Below are 23,296 nucleotides of genomic sequence, written 5' to 3'. Positions count from 1 at the left end.
GTCCAGATTTTGGTTTATAATTCCATATTCCAATAAAAGGAGCCAGGGATCCATGGATAAAGGTTATTTCTAGTACTAGGGAAGGAAATATGCTGATGTATGTGGAATAAGAAACACATACACACACACACACACACACACACACATACAAAGGGGAATATATCACAGGAACACAGAGGCCAAATGAAAGCATTGTCAATGATCAAAGCTGGAACAATTTAAGCAAAAAACTAAATACAGTAGTACTAGGTTATAACTTAAAGTATAAAATAAGTAACCATGAGTCCACATTGATATAAATATGTACATGACCGAATAAATAAGTAATGGAGAATAGACTAATCTGTGCTGAATTCCAAATAATTTAGATAAATATTCCACCCTCAGAGTGGCAGAACATAACTTCCCATTCCATACGTGTAAATTGCATGCAGTGGCTTCCTTCCCAAGACTACAGTGTGAAACAAAAGAAGGACAGGGTTGGCAAGCAGGGAAGCGGGTGGCTGAGTAAATTCACAGAGGAGAAAGCAGACAAAACCTTGGCAAATCACCAAGGTTAGCAATAATGGAGAGGAGTCATGTGGATAAAATGTACCTGCTATCATTCAGTGCTCAGTTATATATTCCAACAGTCATTTTATAAAAATTTGGCTCCCAGAACATCAGCACTGGGTGGTGTAGCTCTTTAGGAGGAGGGGCCTACTGGGAGGTCCTTAGGTCATCAGGAGGATGCTCCTGAAGGAGATTATGTGATCCTGGCCCCTTCTTTTCTTTTACATCATAAATTAAACAGCTTGCTCTACCCCATGTTCCCCCCAAGGCATGCTAGCCTTGACAGAGGTCCAAAGTTATGAGCAGACCCATCTGGGACTGGAATCACAAAAACCAGGAGCCAAAATAAACCTTTTCTCTTTGTAAGTGAATTGCTTTGGGCATTTTGTCATAGTAGTTCAAAATTAATTAATACATTAGCCTAAGTACAATTTTACAAAAAAGGGCACCCTACTTTTATGGTTTTCTTCCCTCTAAAACCAATAACTCCAGATTTATTATGAGAAAAACAATCACACAAATCCCAGTTAAGAAGCATTCTATCAAATCCCTGACTGGTACTCCTCAGATCTACCAAGGTCTTCAAAAGCAAGGGAAGTCTGAGAAACTATTACAACAGGAGCTCAAGCAGTCATGAATAAACATAATGTAGTATCCTGGACAGAATATTGGAATAAAAAAAGGATTTTAGATAAAACTAAGGAGATATGAATAAAGTATGGATTTAACTCCATAATACTGAATCTATATCGGCTCATTAAATGTAAGAAGGATGCAAGTGTCACTAGATAGGGTCTGAAGAGGTTCCCCCATCAACTCACCTTATGGAGCAAGTTTATCACCTCTCCTCACAAAAAAGCATTTCACAATCCTCAATGAGAGGCATAAGCAGTTTATTAGGCAGAGTTAGAAAGTAAGAGAAAACAAAGAGACTTCAGTTTTAGGAGCTTAAGGGGCCACTGCACCGATGAAGAGAATCAGCCTGCTTTGTTCGTAAAAGAATGAGCCAGCCTCTATGGGATAGCTGAGGTGGGCCAAGGTCCTTGGACCATTGTCTCAGGTCTGCTATTGCAAGGTGGCTCCCCGCTGAGTCCTTACTATTGGAGGAGGCAATTGAGTCTCCCTGAGGTCCTTGTTCCTGCTTGGGGTAGTCTCAGTTATTGTGGAGGTTCTGTTGAAATCCAAAGGGACCATGGGATTAGGGCAATGACTGGTGACTTCAGGGCATAGTAAATGTTCCTATAAATGTTTTATCTTGGTGTCCTCCATCCTAAAAGGGATGAGATAGGTGATGTAAATTCAGGGCTAATCAGGCTCCTTTTGCCCACTTTTACACAAACACTCTAAATTATTAACATGCCTAAATATGGTGGTGAACAAGAATCTGATCCAATGTTTTAATGTAATAAAGTAAAGGTCAAGCTTTGTCCTGCTTGTACTTATTGCATAGCCGTAGGCCCAAATGGAGAGTCATTGTTTTTGTTGTTTTAATGAAAATTGCTTTTAAGCCCCTGCTGTCCTCAAAAGAAAACACAAATCCACTCTGAATGAATGACAGGTTAAGAGCCCAAGAGTGAGTTTGTCCTAGATCCCTGATGACTTCACTGTTGCAATGTAATGGGAGAAGCTAGGAGTGGTATAGAGGAATCCCAGCCTGCAGGAGGGTGAGGCAGGAGGATGACACCGCAGGATCACAATTTCACATCATCCTGGGCAACCCAATGACTTGGTGAGACTCCATGGCAAAATTTAAAACTTAAGCTAATAAAGGCTGGAGATGTAGTTCAGTATGAAAGCCTGGGGTTCAATAGCCAGTACCACAAAATAGTAACAACAACAATAATTAATAATAATAGAAATTGGGATCAGAATAGATGGGAAACTCTCTGTGCTATGTAGAAACTCTGCAAATTTTTTGTAAACTTAAACTATTCTAAAAAATAAAGTTGATCCAAAGCTGCACAATAAAATATTTTGAAAACATTTAAAATTGCCAGATAATAACCCAGATAGTGTTTTTATGGTATTTAAGCATTTTGTTATTGTTGGGAATTTGAGTCACTCCCAACTCTTCCACTAAAAAGTAACAGTGATGAACAGCTCTCCCAGTATATTTTGGTTCACCTCTTCGAATATGTCCTTACTCTACAGTCCCAGGAGTCCATTCTGCTTTACAAACATGTTAAACTAATACATTTACCTACAATAGCTAATCCAAAGTAGCTAAAGTCCCATTAGAGTTTATGAGGTAAACTCTATTAGTAAGGGCAACACCCAGAAAATATTTTCCAGAAAACATATCCAGTAAATAGTACAGAAAATATTTAGAGTTTGTATTCAGCTCTCAAGCTTTGTACACTGATTCACGCATTCATTCAATAAATAGCCTCACCTGCTATGAACCAGGCAAATGCACTGCTAGGAATGTCTTTGAACCTCCTGAATTCCTTGTATCCCGGCCCACAATAAGAGAATTCCAACCACTGTCTCAGTTTGCAGAATTCTTACATTGGATAATTTAAAAACCACTTCCTGTTCCTTGCAATGAGATAGTATATGAATAGCAAGTGCTAGGTGCTCTAATAATAATTTCTGGTAGCACTTGAATCTACAGAGCACAGCATTTGGCTGATTTGTTAGCTAGGAAAAAAAAGATTGCTCGCACATTAGCATTGATGAGTTTTTAAATGCTTACAAAAATATAATTTTTTCTATAATGAATAATTTTTTGTAGTATTTGCAAACTTCACTGTCCTCTGGTGCCATCTATCGCTCATCTTCTCTGGAACATCTGTGTTTATATTCCCATAGATGTTATTTTAAGCCTGGGCGTAACCCTACCAGCAAAACTTCCCTTGATTGTCCATCTGTCACCAAAATTGTTGCCACTGTTCCCATGACATCTGATTGTTTCTTCCTAAACTTGAAGATCACTTCAAAAAATTCAATAATGCTGTCAGCCAGACAGTTACTTACAAATGTCCTCTGCAATGGAGAACAGTTTACTGGACTAGGGTAACTGCTCCAGGTAATCAAAGTCAGAACTCGAGGAAACACCACTCCACAGAGGGAGAAAGTGGCCCACAGTGCAATGCAGGATCAGCTAAGGCCTCTGCCAGTCCTGCTGTGTGTCCTGGAGCTCAGACTGTGTTCTCCCAAAGCTGAGGCCAAAGGGCCTTCATATCCTCTCATTAATCAGTAATTGGCACTTGGAGGGGTATAGCATTGGAAAGGCTATTTCCTGAGGTCAGGGCAGGCAATTTCCTGTGGCCAAGGGCAATGCCCAGCAGACGCACCTCTGTGACCCCACGACAGCCCAGGTGCCCTTAGCCCGGTGATGGGCATGTCCTGGGCAAAGCACATCTGGGCAGAACACCCAAGTATCCACTATGGGTCACTCCTCACTAGGCCTTTGCCTACACCTTTACCTTCACAAGTCCATCTGAAATGAAGGGGATCTAGCTCTTGAAAATATTCATAGACATATAAATTTTTAAAATCATAGGTGACTTCTGAGAGTACATAATTAATTTCAGGAGTAAAGTGTTTAAGGAAGGTAGGCATCTCTTACTCACAGCTCCAAGCACAGCGCCTCCTATAGGATGGGCACTTGGTAACACCTTAACAAGACACCCAACACATCCTTATTCTGAAGCATTACACCCGTTTTTAGGAAGTGAAAGGAAATGAGAAATAAAAATAACATTAAAGTACCAATAATTGGAGAGAGACTTTAATCAGTTCTCAGCATGAAATCTGAGAAGGGATTATGTGGGTGACTATGTGCTTGGAAAGATTAGGAACCAATTTAGAACATCTATGTTTGAGAAACTGATTATATCCATATAACCTTGGAAAATAAAATTCACCTAAACGTACTTGTAGCATTGTGGGAAATTCTCAGGAGTATAAAAAGTTGTGTAATTTAAAAACTTACAAATTTTTAAAACTGTGATTGACTTTTTGAGATAATTATTTGAATAAAATTAAATAGAAAGCTATTCCATAAATATAAAGAATTAAATATGAAGGTCATTTTTGTCACACTGCATAATCTAGTGCTAATTATTCTCCCTAGTAATTTAAAATTAAACTCTTTTCTTCATTTAGTAAAAAATCATACATTACCAGTTCAATTTTTTTTGCATTTATGAGATATTTACTACAGACAAGGCATTACCTGAAGTAAAGAAAGTAATTACAAGCAACTCCTTTCTGCACCCTCCACTTGACAATATGGCAAAGAGACACTGTGTAAGGGTAGGAAAGCTAAGCATCATGACAATATTATCTATCAAATGCAGGCAGTCCCTGGCTTCCTGAGGATCCAGAAGTATATTAGAAAGTTGTCTGTGTACTGGCTTCATTTACCCAGAGAAGCAACGTCACAGGCAAGTGCTGCTGGAGGACTCCATGAAGAAAGAGCCCTACCTGAGGGAGAGGTGCAAAACCAAGCAACTCTGGGAGAGGAAGGAAGGAAAGAAAGTGGGAGGAAAGAGCAGAGACAGAGAGACCTGACGGCATTGTTTGGGATTCTATACCCAGTTTCCTCTGGGTTTTTGGAGTATGAGCTTATATACCTTCCTGTGAAGCCTGATCCAGGAAGAGTTGAGTTCCTGTCACTTGCAAAGGAAGAGTTCAGAATGAGACATACCTGCTGCTTAGGCTCCACTCCATCCACCTCATAAAACACTTCCATTCCTACCCACTTCCCCCCAGATGTCCCCATCATCATGTTGGGAACTATTATGTGCTTTTTTAGTTCCCAAGCCTGGCATGGCTGGCAGGACTTACACAGCCAGCCCCTGCAGCAGGCCAGTCTGCTTGCTTCTGGCACGTTAAGCATATGTTGGCAGATGTTCATGTTCCCCCATACACACAGTTCTACCAAGCTCCTTCTCCTGGGCTGCTGCCCCAAGCATGGAATTAGGCTTCCAGATAAGGAGCTTGGCATTAGCTGACTAATGTTAACTGACTGTTTTCAAAGGAAGTTACGTTAGCCAGCTCTTTGTTGTTGCGACAAACTACCTGAGAACAAGCGCTCTACAGAAGAAAAGGTTTATTCTGGCTCATGATTTCAGAAGAATCAGTCCATGGTCATTTGGCTCTTTTGTTTCTTGGGCTGCAACAAGGCAGAATATAATGGTGAGGATAACATGCTGCAGAGAAATTGCTCATCTCATATCAGGCAAGAAGCAAAGAGAAAGAGAGAAGGGAATCAGCTGTGAGATATAGCCTTCAAGGGCACGTTCCCAAGGACTTACTTTCCCCAACCAGGATTCACATCCTAAGGTTCCATCACCAAGCAAGAGGCCATTAAATTACTAATCCATCAATGAACAGATCAGATGAGGTGAGGGCCCTCATGATCCAACCATCTTCCAAAGGTCCCATCTCTAATCACTGCTGCCTTGGGCATCAAGCCTTTAACACATGCGTTTTCCAGGGGCATTGTAGACCAAAACCATTATAAAACTGTACTTCCATTTGTGAAGGCCCAGAGCAAACAAGCATAATCTATGTCCTGCTGAATCAGGCACCTTTCAGGTTTAAGAACTGCCTTCTAACATAAACAAAGCCCTTCCTTCACAGACTGTGGGTTTCTTTGTTTCCCAGCACATTTATTTCTGAGATGGCATAACACTGTTGGCAAGAAATGAGCAGAGAAAGAGGGAAGGATAAATGCCTATTCACTTACTACTAGTGCAAACCAGAATAATGGCCCCAACAGCTTTAGCAAATGAGGTAATTAAGACTTTGTATTTATCTCCTGAGAAAAGGAATTTCTGTGGTTTTATTTACATAACAGTGGGATGCCTATGCTACATGGTAGTGATGCTATTACACAAACATCATCTCCCCACATAAGAAGGGAAAAAAACTCAGGAGGGCAGAAGCCTTGGGTCCCTAAATCTAGAGAACAGTTTGGTTTCCCTATGTGTGTAGCTGATCATCAGCAAATATTGACACCTACAGAAGATCATTAGAGAGAGCTTCCATTAGATACCACAGCCTCTGATAAAGGAATCTTGTGTCTCAGTGGTTCAGACTCAAAGAGTCTTTATGTAAAAATATACTGGAAGGAAATAGAAACACCTTCCAGAAACCAGAATCCCATATTAACAAGAAACTTCAACTGTGGCCAAATTAGCATTCCTATTTACCTATAGTATTGGAAATACTACTGGTTATGCTGCTTTTTTATTTCTGGACTCAACTACATCTCTTCTTTGGAGATCACTCTATAGACTTTTCCTTCTAAGAATCTATGTAACCTGCAAGCTGCTAAGATAAATAAATCTATAAAGTCAGGATTGAAAATTCAGAAATTCAAGTAGTGCTAATGGGGACATCTCTTTTTCACGACAATGACTGTCACTGTGGCTTCCTTTCATTCCGTGGGTACTAACTGAAAGTTCTGTGGTTGATCAGTTGGAAGCCATGTTCTTCCTCCATTGAAGGATGATGAACAATTTTGGCTTTATGTACATTTGCATTCCTTTATGGATACAATGCCCCACAACTTCTATGTGTTTCTGAAAACTTTCCTATGATACACAAACAGAATTAGAATTACTGTTAATTCTAAACTTTCTGAGGAGTACAGTGTTCATTTGGTCATGACTCCAGTAAATGCTATCTAAAGAACCAAAAAAGAGTCAGGCTAACACCTGTAAGCCCAGCTATTTGGGAAGCTGAGGCAAGAGGATTACAAGTTGGAGGCCAGCCTGGGAACCTTAGCACACCCTGTCTTGAAATAAAATAAGAACTAGGTGTGTGGCTTAGTGGTAGAACATTTGCCTGGTATGCACATGTATGAGGCCTTGGGTTTACTCTCAAGTATGAAAAAAAAGAAACTCAACCAATGTAATTGTAGGAGGTAAAGACAACACAAATTCTTCATATCCTACTGACTTGAAAAGCAATGACTGTCATGGATGATTTTACTGCATGCTATTTTCCACTCCAGATGGCAGTAATGCTTAGGTGCTCAGGAGGACCATGTTGTCTGAGAGTGCTGGTCATTGTAGTAGCTGGTTGAGAAGAACAAAGCACAGGTTAGCAGACCTGACTCAGGCACCGTCAGGACAACTTCTGAGCTCTGACATGACAGGGAATATAAAGGACATACCATGTGCTTTCACCATGTAGCAGGTAGGCTGGCTTATGTTGACCCCAAAGGTTTGACTGATTAGCAGTCTACAACTACTTCCATAAGAAGTTTTTACATTTCCTTCTCTTCTGTCCTATAGTAAATGATTTTACACACTTTAAGCTTTTCGTCTAACTTGAGAGAATCACTGAAAATCTATTTCATAAATGTGAATAGTGTCTACACGTGCAAATACAAAATTTTATATCTAATAAAATAGACAGGAAAATGTAAGATTTAAATCAAACCTCTTTTCTCGTGCTATAAATCCATTCAACAAGAAATCTTTCTAGTTGCTCCACAGTCATGTCAACAAATACCGGCTTTTAAATATACACCTTCTTAAAGAATTCCTTTCCAAACTTCTTTATATTTTCTCCCAGCATAACTTCAGAAAAGAAGTTGGAAGATCATGAAAAACAAATTGTCCATAATTTGCAGCTGTAACATCTGCATCACTGAGCTTTATCTAATTTCCATCTCCACCTAGGCTGCAAAATGTGCTGCCTTTGAAAATCTCTCCCCTGAGCACCAACAATGGGACATTAGATTTTTCTGCCTTCATTTACTTTCCAATAGCTCTCAATAAAAAAGCAATAAGAAGAATAAAATGGTCTGTTTTTCCAGGGAGAGAGACAGATTCACCTGCTAGCTATTTTTATTTCCTGTAGACATTTTTTAAATACCTTACCCTCACTGAGAAAAGGCAGCCCCAACCTACTTCTCTATTTCTTCACAAAACAGCTCTGTAAAAATAATGTAGTTCCACCCATAGTGGGGGAAGAAGGAAGCTATTCCCAAGTCAACGTTATGAACCTTCCTGAAGATGGTTCTTTTCTCCATGGCCAACCATCTGGACTCTCAAGATGCTTCAGGATTTATTAAAGTCCAGAATCTTCCCAAAACCCACAAGGTCCTACATAATTGAGTCCCTGCCAACAATCCCAGACCCAACCCCACCCACGTCCCTTCCCTCTTTTTCACCAAATTCCCGCTGCCCAGGCAATCCTTCTCTAAGCACCGTCTGCTGTGGTTTCCTCTGCCTAGAACCATCTGCCACATCCCTTGCTTCCCCACCTCCACCAAATCTAGCCAACTCCTCTTCATACTCTGATATCATCCTGAATGTCCTCTCTTCAGGAAAACCTTCCCTGCCATCCTTCTGTTCTCCAGATTAATGGGGACCTCTTACAGTTCATTCCTGTCGTTCTCTGTCTTCTGAGCTGGTTAGCACAACTGTGACTGGCAATGATCTGTTGTGCTGTTGTCAGATGTTATAGAAATATTGTCTACTAAATCGTAAGCTGTATGAAGGCGGAAACTGATCTGACTTCTTTAGCAAGGTATCAGCAGGATATGTGTCTCTCAGAGGGTAGATGTTAAATAAATATTTGAGCAAGGGAAGGGAGAAAGCAGAGAGATAAATTACTAAATCATTGATACTGGACTGGAAGGAGAGCTTCCTGTTACACACATATATGGAACTACTTAATTGTATAGAACACTTTAAGTGAATCTTTTCCCCGATTCTAAGACACATGGAAAACAGCTATGACAATACTCATGAGCAGACCTAGTAGTTCTTCAGTACTGAGGAAAGCCATGTGACATAACAATTAGATGCATACATTTTAGAGCCAGTCACTTAGGTTCAAAAGCCCACCTCTGCCACTTCCCAGCCGTGTGACATTGGGAAATTTCCTCAGCCCTCCTGACCCCTGTGTTGATCCATCTATAACATGAGCATAAGAATTCCTGCTCCTTTAGGGTAATTACAAAGACTAAAACAAAGTAAGACCCATGAAGCCATTGACAATGTGACTGGCAGAAGACTAGAGTTTGAATGCTGGTGTCGTTATGACCAAAAGCATTAGAAGTTCTGACAAATTCAAAGACGTTATCTCATATTTTGCCTTCACTCTGTTAAAGGGATATACTCCAAATTGCCAAATTTTTAAAAACTCGATGCCTAGAAAATAATTTAGTTGTCTACCCAGAGACAATAACTGCTACACTAACTACAGAATGTATAGCTTTAGGTTTCAGAGGAGTTCAATGGCATGATTTAAAGTGATGACACCTGTACAGAACTCACAAGGAGAATGATGGAAAAATATTCATTTCTGAGCTCTCTGAACTGAACCTGTGAACAAAACCTTAACCACTCCCCTTCTCTGGATTCTTTCCCCCAACTACTTCTAGCAACTTTCCTAACAGTCTGTCCAAAGCAGTGGTTAAACTCACTGGCCAGACTGGTGTTAAAGGAGAGCCAGGATCAACCATGAATGACAGGTTTGGGCCTGAGTGTCTACCCAGCCCTGACATGATGATGTGGCTTTGTAACAGCAAAGCAGTGAACCCCTGAAAGTTATGGCCTTGGCAGAAATCAAAATTCCACAAATACCTGAGCTCTGTCACTTGCTAACTACAGTCAGAATCAGAACTGCAGAAAAGTGACTTAGCTTCTTTAAGAATTTTCCGTATATATACTAAATTAAAGTCAAGATGGATCAAAGAGCTTAACATTAAAGATAATGGAAGGTAAAATAGATGAAACACTTGAAGACATGGGTGTAGGAATGGATTTTCTAAATAGAACCTCAGTCTCACAAGAAATAGCAGGAAGGATCACCAAATGGGATTATATCAGACTAAAACTCTTCTGTACAGCAAAAGAACCAATCAGTAAAATGAAGACACATCTTATAGAATGGAAAAAAATTTTGGTAGCTACTCTCCAGACAAAGGACTAATGTCTAGAAGATACAAAGAACTCAAAAAAAAAAAAAAATTTAAACCACCTAAAATTAAAGACCCAGTAAAGAAATGGGCAAGAGAAATGAACAGATACTTCACAGAGGAAGAAATACAAACTGTCAACAAATATATGAAAAAATGTTCAACATCTCTGGGCATTTAAGAAATGCAGATTAAAACAGTACTAATATTCCATCTTACTCTGGAAAGAATTGCAATCATTAAAAAATCAAACAATGACAAATGCTGGTGTGGCTGTGGTGAAAAAGGAACCGCCCCCCTTCATTGTTGGTGGGAATGCAGATTAGTACAACCGTATGGAAATCAGTATGGAGATTTCTCCAGGAACTGAAATTAGAAACTCCATATGACCCAGTGATCCCCCTGCCTAGGTATCTTCCTCAAAGAGCTTAATTCATCATACTGTTGTGATACATGCATACCAGTGTTTATAGCAGAGCAATTCATAATAGCTAAATCCTGGAAGCAGCCTGAGTGAGGGTAAGGTCAGGCCAGGCTTGACAATATGGTAAATCTGGATTTGAAAGGATTAACCGAATAATTCAATGGGCTCTTTTCTATGATGGCTGTAAACACACTGTATTCTTACAAGAGAGTGATTATTCTACTGAAGAAGCCGCATTCCTTACACATCAGCTTAAAGTCAAAGTAAGTTCATTCTCTCCCCTTCTGTATAACACACTTTCTAGAAGTGTACGTATTTTGTTCCTTTGACTGAACTGATCGTTGTACATCTACTCATACTGCATAAATTTAAAACACATGTGAAGATTTGTACCATCAGTAAAATATAGCACTACCAGGTCAAAGAGAAAGATTACACTGAGAAGGGGAAGAATATTCGAGTTCTGGTTACCTTCGACTCCAGTGGAAAAAAATCTCTGACATGTGAAAAAAAATAGGAATGTGTGCAAACCACACCTGGTGAAGGTACAGTTTGTGTGTGTGTGTGCAACATGAGTGTATAAAGTATATATCAAAGTACCACCAATGCCACAAACATCATAGGAAGCAATAACTTTGTCCTGAAAAAAACAGTATGAATAAAAAAGTGCTGATTATCCTGTGCTTATTTCCCTGCTAATTTCCCAAGCAAAGAAAGAGATGTGAAAAAAGCAGAAAGGCAAGCAGCAGGGCAGAGAGGGAGGCCCAAGACCAGATGGGGTTCGTCAGAGGAACCACAGCTGGCCATCCAGGATACATGAAGATCCTCTAGTGGCAACTTCCACATAACTCTTCCACATGTCTGGCAAATGCTTAGGAGGAAAAAGTTGAAACTAGAGGAAGTGAAAATGTCAGAGAGAGGAATAGGTGGTAAAAATACTTTGCAAAGTTCCACATTCCTTGCAAAGCCCAGAGCAAGGTCTTGGGGCCTAGGAGATGCGGCCAGCTGTGGGTCTCCCTCCCACTTCTGCCTGTCACCCTAAGTCTTACTCAGCTTATGTCTACCCAGGAAGTGAGGAAATCACAGAAGCACCAACAGGAGTGCAGAGAAAGTGAATGCTACCTCTTGGACCAAAGGAGCAGAGGCTGCCTGCAAGGAATGACCCCAATGGTCAAGGACTTTTCTTTCTTTTACTTGAAACTGTTGGTTGAACTGACACAGCCAGACAGAATCAGGCTTGCTCCCCATCTCAGCCAGACCCTATCACTGCTCTTCAGGTCTTACTTCCGTCAACTGAATGGATGAAGAAAATGTGAGACACACCCACAGCATGGAATACCATTCAGCTATTAAAAGAATTACACCCTCTCCCATGTGACAACATGGATAGAAGTGGGGATCATGATGTTCAGAAAAATGAGCCAGGCACAGAAAGACAAGTACCAGGTGATCTCATTCGTACATAGATGCTTAAAAGGAATTGATCTCAAAGAAGTTAAGGGTAGAGTAGTACTTCTCAGAGGCTGGGGAGGGTAGAGAAAGGAGGGATACAGAGAGATTGGTTAATAGGCACAAAATTACAATCAGCAGGAATAAGTTCTAGTGTTTTACAGCATGACAGGGTGACTAAGTAACAAACATTTCTTTGTATATTTCAAGAGAGTTGGGAGAGAGGACTTTGACCAATGTTTGAGGTGATGGGTGTGCTAGTTACCCTGATTTGATCAAGACGCATGATATACATGTATCAAGATGTCACACTGTGCCCCTTAAATATGCACAACTACTCTATATCAGTTAATCTCTTTAAAAAAAGAAGTTACTGTAATGATGAAAAGGAGACAAATAAATAAAAGTAAAAAGCAGCAAAAAGTGACGAAGGGCAAGCCACAGGCCACATCTGCTCTCAGCTGGAGACAGCATGGCCCCTGCTGATTCAGGGCTTCAAGTCCTTCAAGGGCGCATGAGGCTTGGCAGCAGCTCTGTGGTGACACAGAACTTGTCTCTAAAACCTCTTCCCATCCCAAAAGATATTTTGGAAAACAGTCAGACTTCCAATTTGGTGTGGTGGAAATATTATTCAAAGGCAACCCATAAAAATGCTGAATTCTTTTTATCGAAAGCTATTTTACATTTCAATAATAGAACAAGAACCAAATATGGCTTGAGGCTCTGGATAGAAGATCATTTCTATTTTGAGAGAATGTCTATTGGGGAATTTTCACAAACTGACCACTTGCCTTGTGCAGATCAACCCTGCATCTGAAAAGGGGTGCATATTTTTAACACGCTTTGATCACATGGCCTCGGTGAAGAATGAATATTTCCAACAAAAGGTTCCAAACCCTTCCATTCTAACTATTTCTGCAAATACTGAGGTTATCTGATCTCAGACACCTTAAGAACTCAGGTGATAGGGATATGTAGGAGGCTTGCCTGATTTTTTAAACTGATAAACGCATTCTATCATTTCTTCGTCTCTGTTAATGCTTAGCATTTTAGTTCCTAATGCTGCAAAGGAGAACTGTTTTAATTCTGAACAATCCAGAATAACTATGAAGAACAGGAGCTAGGACAGTAAGTCGGTACTAGTCTGGCACTCAGGATTCTGGCACCCACATTCTGGATAGTCCTCAAATCAAAACTCAAATACTCCTGCCTCAAAAGAAAAAGACCTTTCGCCATACAGCTAGTTTCTGAGTTCACTGAAAAGAAAGGTTAGCGTGGATATTGCTTGGACAAGATATCATGCCTATATCTTGTACTCTTTATAGCTACTATGAAGACAGTGATACGCAATGTGTTAATTATTGCAACTCTCCTACTACCCTGTTTTGAAACTGTTTATTGTTATTTTTATTTTTACTCTTTAAAAAAAATTTAAAAATAAAATAAAAGCTTTTCTGAAGAGAATCAGGCAAAAAAGGAGAAACTGCAATTATCTCCTTCCACTCTTCCTCTCCCCCAAAGACACCTCTGCTTCCTCATGTCTTTCCATCTTCCCATCACCAGTGTCAAGCACTGCCCAGCCCAGGCTTTTCTGAGACTTGCATCCTCCCTGTGGCCCATCCTGACCCCATAGCTGCCCTCCTTGGCCCCAGAGCATATTCCTCAGCACCCCCATCTGGCCGCATTTCTTGTCATTATCCGCCTTCTCCTAGCCTAGGCTTCGGTCGCACTACTACCTCCTGAGTTCTTGCATACACAGGACACTTATTTGCCCCCTGCCTGTAGCAAGATTCTTTGCCATCTCCCTGCGTCCAAATCCTAAGCATGCTTTGAAACAAGGTGGGTGCAATACCCTCAAATTGCTACCACCAAACCTTCAGACACCCCTGCGTCTAAGTCTACACTGTTTCCTCAGTGGAAGAGGGATTTTGTTCTGGCCTAAGGCCAAGAAAGGTCATCTGCTGCTTTTCTGTGGATCCCACTCCAATCTACATCCGTAGGGTCCTTACCCCATCAGTTATATCCCTTTCTCCTGTACCTTCAACCTCTGCCTCACCGTAGGCTCTAGCTCATCAACCCAGTTAGTGTTCTCCACTAAAAACAAACAAAAACCTCCCATGACTCTGTTTGAACATCCGATACCATTTTTACTCTCCGACTGCCACTTTCTTTTTGTTGTTTGACCAAACTTCTTGGCTACGCTCCTCTCCATGTCTCCTATTTCTACATCCCCCTCAGCCCATCACCTTCTCACTGTCATCCCAACTCTCACTTCTCCTGGCTACTGCACTGCAGGGGACTCATGGGAAGAGCGATGTACTATTCGTCAAATGTATCATACCTACACTGCCCCAGAGAGCACACGCCAAGCACTTGGTATGGGGAGTAATGGGGCAGAGGAGGAATCAGGCACGAGTTCTCAAGACAGACATTCAAACTGATAGGTAAATTCACTCCATGGCTATATTTTATGTAGTCTTTGTTGCTTCTAAAAATATGTTAATTACTTGGCAAAATGCAAGAATCTGAAAACATCATACAAAATCATCTGGGGTTTGGGTTCCTAGGAAAGAATCTGGATGCTCTGGCATCACTGCTTCCTTATGGCTCGGCAACAGTCCTGGAGCTGAGGGGCCCTCCCCTGGTTCCCCACGGCCCAACAGAACTTCTTTGCTTATTGTCTTTATCCTGGTGGCCCCATGGCCGTTGGAGTTGGGAGTTTGAAATCCCTCCTTTAAATCAGTGCTACCCAGTACAAATACAAGTGGGAGCCACATATGTAATTTTAAACTTCTAATCATCTATATTTAAAAGTTTAAAAGGACAGGTAAAATTAACTTTCACAATATAGTTAATTTAACCCAATATATCCAAAACTTTTTTGAAACAGGCAATCAGTATAAAGGTTTAGTAACTACATATTTCTCATTCTTTTCTTTATGCTATGTTTTCAAAATTCACTATGCAGATCACTTTCCACTTACAGCACATCTTGATTCGAATTGGCCACATTTCCAATCTTCACTAGCCAAATGTGGCTAGTGGCTGCCATATGCGACAGGACATTTCTGCACGCTTAATGGTTAGTCATGAAAATTAAGTCTTACAAGCGGAGACTGGAGGTATGGGAAATGACTAAAGAGAAAGAGAAAAGCAGACAGGACTAAGGAGGTTGTAGGTGTTACAAGGCAGGCATAATGGGTTGTTTAAAAAGAAATAAGGGTTGAGGACACAGGTACAATGAATAGTGCTCAGTGACGTATCAGCTACAGTGCAGTCTTCCAGGCAATGAAACCCCTTCAGAAGCGTGGTGCAGTCTTTCTAGAGGAAGGCTTTGGGGTTCACCATCAGGCTCAGCCGTAGGTAAAAGATCACCATGAATATTAACCGCCAGCTCTCTGAGCTCTGTTTCACTTACTTGGCTCTGAAGACACAACAGAATGGACAGGGCCAGTGAGGATAGGATTTCTGGTCCACACTGGGATGTTAATCTGAGTTGCAGTTGGGAGGTGAGCGAACATCGGAGACCTTCCTGGAATGAAGAGTATGGGATTCAGGAGAAAAGTGTTCAGTACAAAAAGCAGATCGAGCACGTGGGTTAAAGGGAAGCCACAGTGACACAGCCAGGAGCGTGTCTTAAGCAAGGATCCAAGCAGAACTCAAGACTCAGAGCATAACTGAGGGAGCCTATGAGAGCAGGTATCTGCTGGAATTTAGATGTGCGCATGCAACATCAGAGAGAGGCCAGAGAGACTCCGGCGTCAGAAGGGCACCCATGTCAGAGTCCTGCGCCAAGAAGCACATCCCTGAGCCAGAGACCTCAGAAATCACACTGTCCGTCTCCCAAGAGAACACAACATGACAGTTACTTAGTAGGTGTCATTTATGCCTGAAGACAAGAACCAGAATCAAAGTCTAGGCTGGGTAAGGCCAAATTAACAGCTGAGGAAAAGGGGAATGTTGAATATACCTGCCAGGCTGAGAAGGACTTGGAATCAGGGGAAGCAAGAACTTCGTTACTTAACTAGAAAGCAATTTTGAAGCTTTTTGGGAGACCTTATCTCTGAACAGCCCCAGCCTGTCCATTCATCTTTTCATTCATTCAGCAACCAAGTCTTTCTCTGGACTGCACAGCACTGGTTCAATGGGTCAGTTACACTAAGGCTTGCCAAATTTAACTCTAGCAGAGCTGGCGAGACAAGTGAGGATAGCCCAGACTCAAGCAATGCAGGTCCAGATTACGAACACTGGAAGACACTCTCTAAACGAAACGAGCGTGTGATTAGAATACAGTGATCTCAAGATGCCTAGCGTTGCACTTGTTTGTCATCTGCAGTAACGTCTCACATGAATTAGAACCCAACAGAGTGAGAAACAAGACTGATACAAAATACTTCTAAAGATATTTCACAGGAAAATTGTTCTCCAAAAAAAGCAGTAGAAAGACTTTGAAATCTCACTGAAAACACAGCATTTCATGTTGTATCCAGACTTGAGTTAAATACAAATGTTTGGAAACTTTAGGGAAATTGTGGCCTAAAATTATTTTGGGTGGGGTAAAAGTTTCTAAAGATAAGAAACTGGGCTGGGCATGGTGGTGCACACCTGTAATCCCAGCACTCAGGAGGCTGAGGCAGGAGGATTGTTCAGAGTTTGAAGACAACCTGGGCTACAAAGTGAGTTCAAGGCCAACCTGAACTGCATAGCAAAACTCTGTCTCAAAAGACAAAAGTAAATAAATAATGATAAGAAACTGGTATGCATTAAAAGGGAAAAATACTTGGATAAAAATCTTATTTTTGAGGGAGAGTAATCACTTCCCATGCCAGGTTTATAAAAAGCAATAAGAGTAGAAGAAAGGGCGGATGGTGGCAGGAAATTAAAATGGCACATAAAGTTAATGATTCAGAAAAATAAGATTTTCAGTGGTACCAACAAATCAAAGACTCACAAAGGCAATACAGATTATTTGCCAAGTGAACAAATGAGTGTCTAGCCTTTGATTCAGTTATTAACTTTATAGACATATAAACAGTGTCATATACAGATATGGTTTATGCTAATTTTATGAGAACAAGCAAGCTTATATGAGCTTGTTTTCCTTTCTGACAAAAAGCAAGAATAACTTCTAAGATAAAATCTACTTCATTCAAATTAAACAAACTCAAGAAAAGTTAGTATTCGGATTAGGAATATGTTTCAGTACAGTGCTTGCCTAGTATGCAGGAGGCCCTTGCTTTAATCCTCAGAACCCCCAAATCTGACATTCAAATAATGACCCTCAGTTATCAAGAAAATATTCTAGTAGGGCACATGGCTTACCATAATACAGAAATACATCATTTTAGTAAATTTTCCAGTAGCAAAATATATGTCAAAACATAATTTTTGATTCCAAAAAATAATTTTTCTTATCTAAGACAGATAGCTAACTGTATGATATTATCAACAGATATGAATTAAAAAGGAAAACATTATACAAACCTAGATCTTCAGGCTTCATTATTGCTTACGAAATTTCGTAGACAGACTATTGACCCCTAATTTAGGGTTGGCAAATGTTTTAATAACCATTATGAGCAAAGAAACTGCAATACCTGTGGAATGTATACATGGGATACCAAAAACACCTTATTAGCCTTTATGAAATTATCCATTATATCTAAACAATAGGACAAAAGGAAACTTGGGAGGGAATGTTTGCCCTATCTCTGAATCTATTAATTCTATTTTCTTCCTCAAAATACTTATTAGTTCTTCCATGATAATACACACACACCTGCTTAAAGTCATTCAAAGATTGAATGACATTCAAGATTTTTTCATTACTGAATAAAATTCTGACATTACCAGTACTATCTTGGTTAATCCTAAGCTACTCTTGCTACAACTGCAAATAAAATAATTTATATCTTAAATTTTAAAAAAGACTACAAACCTCCCTATTATTTTTTCAGCCACCCACTTATTTGTAATGGCTAGTCACAAAACTTCAACGTACTGCATCATAATGTTAACAACTACAATAGCAATTGCTAATGTTTATTGAGCACTTGATATGTTTCAAGTGAATCTCTCACCACATCTAGAGAATACTTCCCTTTGTACAAGATTCTTGGTTCTGTCCTAATCTGCCAGATGCACGGGGTAGCAAATAAAGGGCAAAGGGAAATAGTCTATTCTAAGGAAACCTCTCCCTGCTGCCCTCTTTCTTTGGAATAAACTGATGACTCCATTTTTTAAGAAGTGATCACACCTCAAACTCCAATTTACACCCTGCTCCAAAAATGTGCTAAGATCTCGTCCACTTGCTCTTGCTTTGAACTTGAAAGATGTCATTTCTGAAGCTAGATCAGTATCCCACCTTGGTTGTTTTCACAAATTTAATTAGAATTGCTTTTAGGGGCTTAATTTTTAAAATATTAGATTTCTTATGTCGGAAATTATGTTTTTAAATCTGTGCTTTCTCCAAAGTTTAGTGTTGTTTGAAGCATTATTAACATGACTGAAAAATAGATAGTATAAGTTAACTGAAATCACACTTAGGGATTTTTTTTAAAGGCTTTCTTAAAAAGGTAGATGATAATAAAGCAATGAAGCAAGATGTTCTTCATGTACAGGCTTAAATAATTTAAAAAATATTTTCCCCATTTTGTCTTTCAAGAGTCTTAAGAATTTTATCCTAATGAATGGATATTGCTCTTGCTCTGTTTGAAAACACTTCTATCATACAACGAATAATTTACCCTTTTCTCAAAAACATTTTTCTCCTCTATGAAAGCAACTTTGATAAAATGTACTTAGAGAAACAATAGAAGTTGAACATTCATAAACACTGCACGCTTTTGTTAAGACACTAAAAAGTGTAACATATTCATTCCTCACTCTTTATCTCAAAATACTGACTTTCTGATTCTAGCGAAAGATAATTTTAGCGCCTCATCAAGACAAAATACATAAAATTGGCATATTTTTTATATGCACACAAACGGAGAGAGCATCTTTCCCAACTGTGCTGCAGAAAATGAAATGCATCTGGTGTGACAATATGGCCTGACGCGTGAACCAGAATCAGTGGAAGAAAGAGGGTTTTTTTCTCTGTTTTTCCTTATTCTCAAAGCAGAATATTTCAAATACGCACATGCCCAACAGCAAGGCATCCGTAAGTTTGTTGGTGTGCATTTCAAAGGTAAAACTTGGCCAAAAGAAAAACCTAATAGCGAGGAGGGCTGGCAGAGGCAGCGGAGGGAACGCAGTTTGTTCACTTTTAATCACTGTACATCAGTGACTTCCGTATCTCTTTCCCCCACAGTCCGTAATGATATTGTTGCTTTTACTTAACATCTCTACCCAGGGTCAGAGTACAGGGACATATGCTGGTGAGGTCTCATGCTGAGCTGGGGCGCGGAGGTGTGCCCTGCAGAATGTGGTTGATGCCAGGGTCAAGCAGCCATAAGAGAAAACCTCAATAATTTGCCTATTTTTGCAATGAATTTTCTCTCTGCCTGGAGAGAAAGTTGTTTGCACACAGACAATCCGAAGACAACATAAATGCTTTTCCTGTCTTTTCTATGTACCCATTTGTGCTGGTGACCTGGAAATAAAGCAAGTTTACAAGCTGCTTCCCATACCCAGGTACCTTGGCAAGGAGGAACCAGAAGGATAAGAAAAACCCCTACGATGTGCCAGAAGAGCCAAAGGTGCTGCCAAGCTAAGCCTAAGTCTGGGTGGCACTGGGGGTGCTCTTCCGCCTCCTGTTCCTAATTCTATTTCTTCCTCTTCCCCAGTCAGAAGTGAGCTGGGCTCCTTTGAGCTGGGCTCCTTTGAGCTGGGCAAAGAGTATTTGGAGGACTAAGAAGTCTTTCCCTCTGTAATTCAGAGCACAGGAAATTCTACTTCTTAGAAAACAAAGTCCCTGAGCAGCAGGCACTGGGGACAAAGGCTGGTGCTTCTTCCTGGGTCTGTGTCTGGCATCGGGCATGTCCCTTAAGACTCACTATTCTTCGTGCCTGTATCGCAAAGTTCACCGATTTATTTCCCACCTGTACTTTAACTTTTTGAAAAATTCTCTTCGTGTCTACATTCAAATGCTAATTCTTCATCACGAGAAGCTTCCTTAGAACTACAATGGAGATTATGATTAAAAATATTTTGAAGTGCGACGGTATACAACAATGCATCACAGGACAATTTAGAAATTAATATGCTAATCTATCATAGAACTCATTTGTGTAGGCATGAGGAAAACCAAAACGAATGCAAACTTGCAAGTCTCTGAAACAGATTAACCAGCAAGAGCAACATTCCCTCTAACACTTAAGTTTTAAAAGTTGTCAAAGATAGTTGCAATCATGGAAAATGATTCTGAAGACTGACTTGAGCACAAACATCTCTCTAGCATTTATTACCCAACTGATCCCGGAAAGCTTACTTAACTTTGTCCATTGGTGCATCTCGTAATCCATAAACCACATAGACCTTCGGTGAGAATTAAATTATGTAAGATAAGAGAGTGCCGAGCACACGGGGAAGCCACACTCTTACTGTTAATTTAGTATTTTCTCCAAGCTAGGGTCATATCTTTTGTATACGAAATTCATGCTTGCATAAGAATATTTTTAAAAATACAAACTGATAGTTTCTGAAAGCTTTTTGGTGAAAGGGAACATGAGGATGAATCCAGAATTCCCTATTTTTGCTTTGAAAATACCTTATTTCAGTGAACTGCAGAATGACTTAGTAAACCAACATTCACAGTAGCTCGCTATACCCCTTCTAACATGATTCAATTATTATTTGTTGTTCTATTATCCTTCATAGTAAAAGTTATGAAAAACAAAATGTAAAGTGTCCCCTAACTCTAAAGCTGTTACACATAAAGATTATACGCACACTCAACAATATTTTCTTTTCTATGTAGTATTCATTTACGCTGAATGAAAAACATGCCTTTAAGCATACCTTTTATTTTACTTTTGAAACCAAAACCATCTCCATCCCGTTCAAGATAACCAGAAAAATAAATCTATTTGTGTTTTTCTGTCCATATGCTCTACCTATTCTTCTGAAATAAAATAGTTTCCTAGAACATCAAGTATTTGCTTACTACAAGCCATTGCCCATATTAAACAATAAAATATACTGGTTTTCTGATTTACTTTCACAAACTTCACTAATAAAATAGTCAATAAACTATAACGATTTCATCTAAAAGAGCTTCTAGTCCTATATCTCACCCCGCAACTCGTAGCCTAATGTTTTTTATAGCTTTAGCTTTTATAGCACAGCTTTTACTTTAATTAAAGTTTTAATGTATGTGTCATTCATCTAACATAATTAATGAGTCAAAAGCATGAGATTTTAACAGGCTAAGATGTATTAAGAAGAAAGAGTTATTTAGATACCTGGCAGAATAGAATTTTTAAAATATTTTCCAGCATTAACGCTGTTTGATAAACATTTATCGAAAGATAGCATTTCCTCTTCAAAGTAAAGGGAGTAAAATCAGCCAATCATGGGTGGCATGCCTTACAGATCCTACAACAGAACGTTTCATAAAAGCACATTAAGAACTTGATTCTTGTCTGAGTAGTGTCGGCACGATGTACAAAGCAGCATATTTTGAAAGCAAGCGCTTCCGGTGACTATTAGAACTTAGAACGGGAAGACGCTCACGCTGTCCACTTGCGGGACAGTGACCCACCTGCTGCAGGACGTTTCACAGGAAAGCGGGGAAGGACGGGCTTCTGCCAAGGGCTTCCCCCAGCACACGACCTCCTGGGCCGCCGCCGCCGCCGCCTCGCCCTGGGCGTTGCTACCCCTTCCTGCCCACCGCGGGTCCCAGCGTGGCCCCTCCACACGTCGTCATTCCTTCCTTAAGTTAAGACTGGGGCCTTTTTCTATTGCCAAGGTGAGACTTGGCTGAGCTTTCCCGTAGTCTCCCCACCCCCCAAATACTCCCTTTATCTTTTTTTTTTTTTTTTTTTCACTGATAATCCTTAAGCTACCCAAAGGGCTTCTGGCCACAGGTGTCATTCTCATTAGAAGTGAGGGTGCAAGTCAGAACTCCACCGTTCCTAAAGGAAAGCGGGATGTTTGCCCAGCACTGTTGGATCCACTTGGTAGAAAACACGCAAGAGCCAGCTCCGGGTGGCGGCGGCTGGAACTGGAGGCGTGGTCCGAGCGCCGTCCCGGCCGCGCCCCGCACTCACCTGGCTGCTGCCGCGCTCCTCATGGGTCTCGGAGGTCGGAGGCTCCGCGGGGCTCCGGGCCGGCTCTGCGGGGGGCGGCGGCTCCAGCAGCTGCTCCAGGCACGCGGTGCCCGGCAGAGAGGAGCTCTTCTGGTGGCACAAGTGCGCCCCGGGGCCCCGACGCCACGCACCCTCATCTCCGGCGCGGTCGCCCCTGGGGGGCGGCTGCGGAGACGAGGACAGGGAAGACGAGGCGGAGGACGAGGACGGCGCCGAGTCCGGGGAGCGCCCGCCAGGAGGCGTCCCCGCCGCTGCTCCGGCGGCCGCCGCGGGTCCTCTGGCCGCGGGCAGCAGATGCTCCCGGATCCGGCGGCGCAGCGCGGACCCCTGCTCGGCTCGGCCCGCGGCGCGGGGCTCCAGCGGCTCGGGCGAGGAGCAGCACAGGTTGGGCTGGGAAGACGAGAAGACCCTGTCCAGCACTTGCTTCCGCTTCTTAAAGCCGCTCCACTTGCTCCCCGAGCTCCCCACGCCGGGCAGCGCGTCCCGCGTGGCCCCCGGGGGCGGCGGGGACGGCGACGGGGTGTCCGCAGTGCGGCGCTCCTGGCCCCCCGCGCGCCCACCCGCGCCGCCCTTGCCCTTGCCCACCCCCAGCTGCAGGTTCTTCCAGAGCCGGGCGTGGAAGGAGGAGGACGCGGCCGCAGGCTCGGGCTCGCCCGCCGCGGGTGCCCGGGGCTCCATGCTCCACTCGGCGCCCCTCCGCTCCCCTCCTCCTCCTCCTCCTGCGCCCGG

The 23,296-nt window shown here is 41.5% G+C and overlaps 1 protein-coding gene across 1 annotated transcript in view; it reads right to left on the bottom strand.

Moving 5' to 3' along the window:
• Positions 1–23,245, bottom strand: part of Mctp1 (multiple C2 domains, transmembrane 1) — a 517,439-nt gene extending 494,194 nt beyond the window's left edge. The window contains exon 1 of the mRNA XM_013513035.1: positions 22,529–23,245. Coding sequence (XP_013368489.1) covers positions 22,529–23,245 — 717 coding nt within the window. The remainder of the gene's footprint in view (positions 1–22,528) is intronic.
• Positions 23,246–23,296: the final 51 nt, after the last annotated feature.

Source organism: Chinchilla lanigera, unplaced genomic scaffold (assembly GCF_000276665.1).
Source record: "Chinchilla lanigera isolate Chin_1 unplaced genomic scaffold, ChiLan1.0 scaffold00017, whole genome shotgun sequence".
Classification (NCBI taxonomy): domain Eukaryota; kingdom Metazoa; phylum Chordata; class Mammalia; order Rodentia; family Chinchillidae; genus Chinchilla; species Chinchilla lanigera.
The sequence above is the reverse complement of the archived record's forward strand: the minus strand, read 5'-3'. Positions and strand labels throughout refer to the sequence as shown.